General features: G+C 59.2%; 1 protein-coding gene across 3 annotated transcripts in view; it reads left to right on the top strand.

The window, feature by feature from the left end:
- Positions 1 to 774: 774 nt before the first annotated feature.
- The window catches only part of TMEM255B (transmembrane protein 255B), a 32,966-nt gene continuing 27,242 nt past the window's right edge, over positions 775 to 6,498 (top strand). The window contains exons 1-2 of one of the 3 annotated variants that reach the window (XM_072782289.1): positions 775 to 1,221; positions 4,784 to 4,926. In XM_072782289.1, the coding sequence (XP_072638390.1) occupies positions 795 to 1,221; positions 4,784 to 4,926 (570 nt within the window). In that variant the 5' untranslated portion in view covers positions 775 to 794. The remainder of the gene's footprint in view (positions 1,222 to 4,783; positions 4,927 to 6,498) is intronic. The other 2 variants (XM_072782290.1, XM_072782291.1) reach the window with 2 other exon arrangements.

Raw genomic sequence — 6,498 nt, 5'->3', positions numbered from 1 at the left:
TGGGGGCAGAGGGAGAGAGTCAGGCAGACTCCACGCTGAGCGTGGAGACCAACACGGGGCTCGATCCCACCATCCTGGGACCACGAACTGAGCGGACACCAAGAGGCGGACGCTTACCCGGGGGAGCTGCTGGCGCTGCTGCCTGACATCCCTTTAACAAGCCCACACTGCTCACGCCAGTCCACGTCCCCCAGCTGTGTGCACCCCTCTCACGTCGCGCCTGCTGCTCTGCTGTTGTGCACACGGCGTCAGTGCACACACGCGCGAGGCTCTGTCATGGTGATGGCCCCGAAGGACAGTGGCCTCAGCACACACACCGTACCCTGCAGCCCCAGGAAGGTGCTGGGCCAAGCCTGGGCTCACAGTGATGAACACACAGCTCTCGGTGGCAGGGACCGGCAGCCTGGGCTCAGACCCCAGCACCTGTGCATGGCCCTGCGGGGGCTCTGCTCACACCCGCACCTTCTGTTCCTTGCACATGCACATGTGCAGCGAGCGCTTTGGCGTTGCTGTCGAAGCTCCTGCCTCACCCTAGCAGTTGGCCCACAAAGGCGCAGTGGTGGGGGGAGGCGCACCCTCGTGTCGGTGTTCTCCTCATTACCAGGGAGGTGGGTGCCTGTCACGCTGGCTGGTGCTTCGGCTCCTCTGCTGTGACGTGTCTGCTCACACGATTTAAGATGGCACCGGTGGCCTTTACGAGACCCTTTCCTGGCCACCATGCACGGTCCCGGGTCCCGGGACCCCCTTTGCCCAGATGCTGCCATCCTAACCTGGGGTCTTTACTCCGTACCAGCATGATGGAGGGATGTGACAGGGGCCTGTGGCCTGCATGTGTCCCTGGTTCATCCATTTGTGGGGAACTGAGTTTAAGCGTCTGCTGCCCTCTGGACACAGAGCAGGAGCCCGGTCGGGGTCGGGGCAGGTGGGAGGTCAGAGCCGAGTGTAGCCTCCCCACTCCTCTGCAGCCTGTGGCCTGTGGGCACCGACCAGAAGCCCTGGAGGGTTTTCCCGCTGGTCTGCCTGCTGGCCCTCAGGCTCTGGCACAGGGACCGAGGCCGGAGGGAGGTGGGAAGGAGGCGGTGCACGCAGAGGAGGGGCGGTGCTCCGGCCACGCAGATCCTTGGCTGCAGCAGTCGCAAAGGCAGGGCGGGCCCCCAGGAGCAGGCCCTCCCAGGATGCAGCCCTCGGTGCCCGGGCCCCTGGCCCTGCTGGATGCCACAGGTGAGTGGGGCGCCAGCACCCCGGTGGTGCCTGGAAGGCCATGGACTGCAGTCCTGGGCTGGGGTCATGGGCAGGGTCCGCTCGCCTTTCTGCAGCCCCGGGACTTCACCTGTAGGGCCCTTTGTCCTGACACAGTTGGCTCCTTGCACTCCCCCCACTCCATGTCTCCTGTTACCACGGACCCGGCCTCTGCCTCCCTTGTCCCAGCTTAGCCTGCAGACATTTCCAGACCTTGTTTGCACAGATGGTGGCTTCTCCCCACGGTTTGGGCGCAGCCGTGTTCCAGCCTCTACACCCTCTGGTGCCCTCGTTCCTGGAGCCCCGGGTGCCTTGACAGACACCGCCTTGGGCACACGGCCCGAAGGACATGGATGCACTGTCCTGAGCAGGCGGGGCAGGTTTGGGACGGGGCAGAGAGGCTGCTGCTCCCTGTCTGGGGGTCCCGCCAGGCGTGCATGTGCAGCCTCTCGGAGGCCTCTCTTGTTAAAAACCAGAGTTAATGGTATTTGGCTTTTAAATAATTAAAGAATCTGGCTTTTCCTTGAAAGAAACAGATGTGCGGCTCCCTTCTCTAAAGCACGGAGCTCTGGCACCTGTGACTTCGTCCTCCAGAGACGGATCACCTACTGGTGTCCTATGACTGCACTGGAATGACTGGTGGTTTACAAGGCAGTGTCGGGCGTCTTTCCTTCCGACGAGGAACTATAAACTAATAAACAACAGCTGGACTTGGGCTCTTATCTAAAAATACTAAACATTAGTGCAGCTGGGAACTCTGCACTCGGCGTCTCTGCGGCCAGCACCGGCATGCATCCTGTGGATAGTCGGGGAGCAGGAAACTGAGGCTGAGTCTCTGGTTTCTGCTCGGATTCCGGGGGCCGTCACTGTCCCTCTGTTTCGGGTGATCCCACGCGATGGAGCAAGCGCACTCTTCTCTCTGGGACTCGAGGCCCCACAAGCACTGCCTGGTCTTGGTGACACGTGTCTGCTCCTGGTTGCCCTTCGTCAGACGGGGCGAGGCTTCCAGAAGAGCTGTGGTGGCCAGAGGGCAGGGGCAGGGGCCGGGGGCTGAGTGCCTGCTGTTCTGGGCGGGAGGACGTACGTCCCATGGGAGATGCCGCTGGTAGCCTTCAGGGTTGCCCCTCAAACTCCTCTCCCCCGAGGGAGGGAAGCCAGTTTAGCACCTGTTAGGCCGTCTTAGCGCTCTCTCCACTCACGTTGCACGTTCACATGTGTCCTGACAGCAGCTGAGATGCGGGTGATGCAGCTGCTTGTCTCTGTCTCCACTGTCCAGCTTGGGAAATGGAGGTCACTGTACCCAAGAGGTCTGCCTGTCATCTGAGCTGGGCGTGGGGTCTGGTGGCAAACGGGGCACACGGCCCCCACTCTGCGGGCTTCTCCTTGCGGGGATGGAGACTACGAGGCCTTCTGAGCGGCAGCCGCCTGTGACAAACCTGACGGTAGATATTTTAGGTACCAGTCAAGGCACGTCATTGGTAGAACACCACGCTCAGCCCTGCGTGTGGACGGGATGGAGAGGACCTTCCTCCAGCACAGGACCCTTTGTCTGCAAAACCTGACCTAAAACTGCATGTGTTGGGGAAATTATGATCCTGCCTTCCCTTCTCGGGTTTACTTCTTGTTCCCTTATCTTATGCCCAGTCCTGTGTTCATAGTGTCTCAGGCCAGGGCCTTCTCCTCCGTCTCTGGGCAGTGCCTGCAGAGACCTCGCGGTGGGCGGCATTCGGCTTCCCAACATCCTGTGGGGGCCACACCACGGCAGCTTCGCCCTCCAAGTGACCTCGGGCCCGTCATGGAAATTCGGACAGAGTGGCCGCATCTCCTTGTGCCCAGGCTTCAGAAGGAAAAAGGACAGAATGGGCTGCAGGGAGCATCCCATGATCCCTGAGGAGACATGTTTGGCCCTTGGCTCTGTGATCTGCGCGTCAGAGCGCGACCCTGGGACGTGCTGAGGGTGTTAGGCCAGGTGAGTGCCCCCGTGGCGCTGAGAGGCTCCGGGGGCTGTGCTCTGGCTGAGGCTGGGGGCAAGAGATGTGCTCCATACTAAGTGAGGAAAAATAGCAGAAGAAAAACCCTTTGCAGAGGAGGTCACCTGCACGAGTTTGCAGGGTGACTTGTTCTTCCGCGTGACTTCTGAGCATGTCAGGACCCCGTCGCGGGCACGGTAGCTGACCTGCCATGAGCTCAGCTGATGGGACTGCACAAATGCAAATTCACACACAAACTGTCGGGGGTGTGGACCTTGTGTGCAGCGACTGAGCCTGGACATTGCCGTCATGCGCCATTGTCTCTGCTGCTAAACACTCAGGATGTTGATTGAAGAAGTTTGGTGCAGAGAAGCACCCTCTTTTCTTATCCTGCACAGGAATCCAGATGGCTAAGCTCCAAGAACACAAAACCCAACAGCCCGGATGCACTCTTGCCTCCACCTCTGCTGTGTGGCTGCTGCCCATGAGGTGGGTGGGAGTGGGTGTCTCCAAGTGCAAATGGTCCCGGCCAATGAGGCCTTCCTGCCTTCCCTGAGACACACCACAGGGAAGGGAGTCAGGTCAACGGGAAATCCAGAAGTCAAAACTCGAGGGCTGGAGAGACCTTGGGAAGGTCTCCTGTCTGGCTGCTTTCCTGAGTTCTGTGACACCTGGAATCAGGTTTGTCCACAAGCACTCTGACGTCCCAAGTAGCAGATGAGGTCCAGAGACTTTGTTCTGCTACTAAAGTTTGGAGATAGACAGCCCAGGCTCTTTGTGCTCTGCCATTCTGTAAGTGTGGATTCCCTTATGGCCCAAAATGGCTGCTGGGGCTCCACCTTTATGCTCATATTCCAGGCAGCAGAAAGGATGAGAGAGAGAAAGGCAGAGGGACAGGCTTCTCTCAGAGATTTCCTGGAGGGCCTACTAGACATCCTTTGCTTTGATGGATGCTAATGGTCAGGCATGACCTCTGCTGTGTGGGTTGTCAGGATGAAGGCTTTGGGGAACTTGCAGACCAGGATGGGCATTGGTTTTGGGGGTGAGCTGTGGTGGTGCTGGTGTTCAGTGAGGATGTACTCTGTGGGCACAGTCTCAGGCACAAGAGATGGAGCAGGGAAAGACAGATCCCCAGCTGCCCTCATGGGCCCATCAGGTGCGGGGTCTGATATCGGGGCGGTGAACACTGGAGCGGAGCTCACTGGCTGCAGTGGGCCTGCAGGGGTGCAGCCAGAGGCTCCCACTTCCAACCAGCAGGGAGGCAGGTGCGGGGGAGGCTGTGCAGGTGCAGGCAGGTGGGGGTGCACGTGTCCTCCAGGAGAGGACGTCGAGGAGCCTGGTAGAAACTTTCCAGGGGGACTAGTGGGTGACCAGGGGGACGCTGACTTCCTGCCATGAGAAACAGGGTCCTGGGAAGATGGGGTCAGTCACGTGGGCCGCTTGGGTTACCTGCGGAAGGATCTTCCAGACCCTCCAGGCCCCAGAGAGGTGGGGCGAGGCAGGATGTGTGTTTGCTGAGACCCTGCTCTAAGCCCCATCCCTCTCTCACGGCTCCTCATTTGTCCTTCTTCTAGAAGGGTTTGCGAAGAGGAAGAAGACCTCCCTTTGGTTTGTGGGGTCTCTACTCGTGGTGTCTGTCTCCATCCTGACCGTCGGCCTGACTGCCACCACCAGGACAGAGAACGTGACCATGGGGGGCTACTACCCAGGAATCATTGTGAGTGCTGCTCCCCTTGGGTCTGGGCTCGGGTGGAGGGCAGGGCACAGGACCTTTTGCCAGTGGTTGTGGTCAGAAGAGGCTGAGCCCAGAGGTGCCTGTGTCTTCTCCCGGGCCTGTGGGTGTGCTGGTGGCCGCTTGGGCAGCCTCAGGCAGTGGCCTGCGTGAGCACAGGGCCTTGAAGGGCAGGGGAGCAGGCACAGCGCTGGAACCTTGAGATGGGGAAGGTGTGGGGGGGTGGGGATGCCCAAGCCAGGGAGGGTGCCCGGCCCGTGCAGGACAGACCCTGGACCGGACCACCCTGGGCCTCTGAACGGACCAGCCCAGCCAGGAGAACAGAGTGTGCCTTTAACAGAGTCCTGCAGAGGAGCCCCAGGGAGGTTCGGTTAATCAATTGCTCTCATGGGGGCAGCAGAAAAGCATGTCATCCACTCCTAATTTCAGATTTCAGGCAGTAATGCCACAGCATAACTGGGGACAACCTACTCAGATCTGGCAAGAAGTGCCACCCAAATTCAGAGTTATCGAGGAGAGTGTCTGAATTGTGATTTCATGTCCACTGTTGTTAGCAATAGAATCTGCTGAGGGGCCCACATGGCACGAGGGGTCTGTAGAATCGGCTGTCATCCACTGTGACGCCCTTGAAATTGCTGTCATAAATGCTCAATCCAGACCTTCTTAAAATAAAGCTCATTTAATCACATTTTCTTACTGAAAGTGTTGTCAAGATTAGTAATAATATTGGTAACATTTAGGCAGCCCCGGTGGCTCAGGGTTTAGCGCCGCCTTCAGCCCAGGGCGTGATCCTGGAGACCCGGGATCGAGTCCCGTGTCGGGCTCCCTGCATGGAGCCTGCTTCTCCCTCTGCCTGTGTCTCTGCCTCTCTCTCTCTCTCTTCATCTCTATGAATAAATAAATAAAATCTTTAAAAAACAAAGTCACCTGCTTGGAGACCCGTGTCTGTGGACACGGTGTCAGAGTGGCCCCGGGAAGAGACGGGACGGAGCCAGTGGAACTCAACAGAGGCACTTCAGTGCCTTCGTGTCCGAGTGGGCCTCCGATGCCTTTGAACTGGGGAGCTGGACTATGATATTCTGCAGCTGCATGTGGAGGAAACGTTCGTCTTTCCTCCCTGAGGATTCCTGAAGTCTTGGTGAAAACGTCGCCTGCGCTCATGTGTCCGTCTCCACTGATACAGACGGAGGCTTCAGTAGCTGTAAGCGGGTCTGACCGTCCGTGCATTAGATCTGACACTGTCCCCTGAGCACCCACAGCAGCCGTCAGTGCCCCAAACTCAGACACAAGCCCGATGGGCAGGAGCCCAGCTGCCACCTGCCACAAGCACCTGCCACCTGCTGCCTGTCGCCTGCTGCCTGTCGCCTGCCATCTGCTGAGAGCACCTGCCGCCTGCTGCCTGTCGCGAGTGGCCCAGTGCAGTTCCTCCTTGTTGGCCGCCAGTTCAGCCGATGGACATTCCTGGAGAAAGTCTCCCGCCAGGTGGACTCGCTCGGTGGAGGGACCCGCTGCCCTGCATCCCTCATCTTGACGCGAGCACGGCCAGGGCGTGTTCCT

This window comes from Canis lupus, chromosome 17 (genome assembly GCF_048164855.1).
Source record: "Canis lupus baileyi chromosome 17, mCanLup2.hap1, whole genome shotgun sequence".
NCBI lineage: Eukaryota > Metazoa > Chordata > Mammalia > Carnivora > Canidae > Canis > Canis lupus.
The sequence above is the reverse complement of the archived record's forward strand: the minus strand, read 5'-3'. Positions and strand labels throughout refer to the sequence as shown.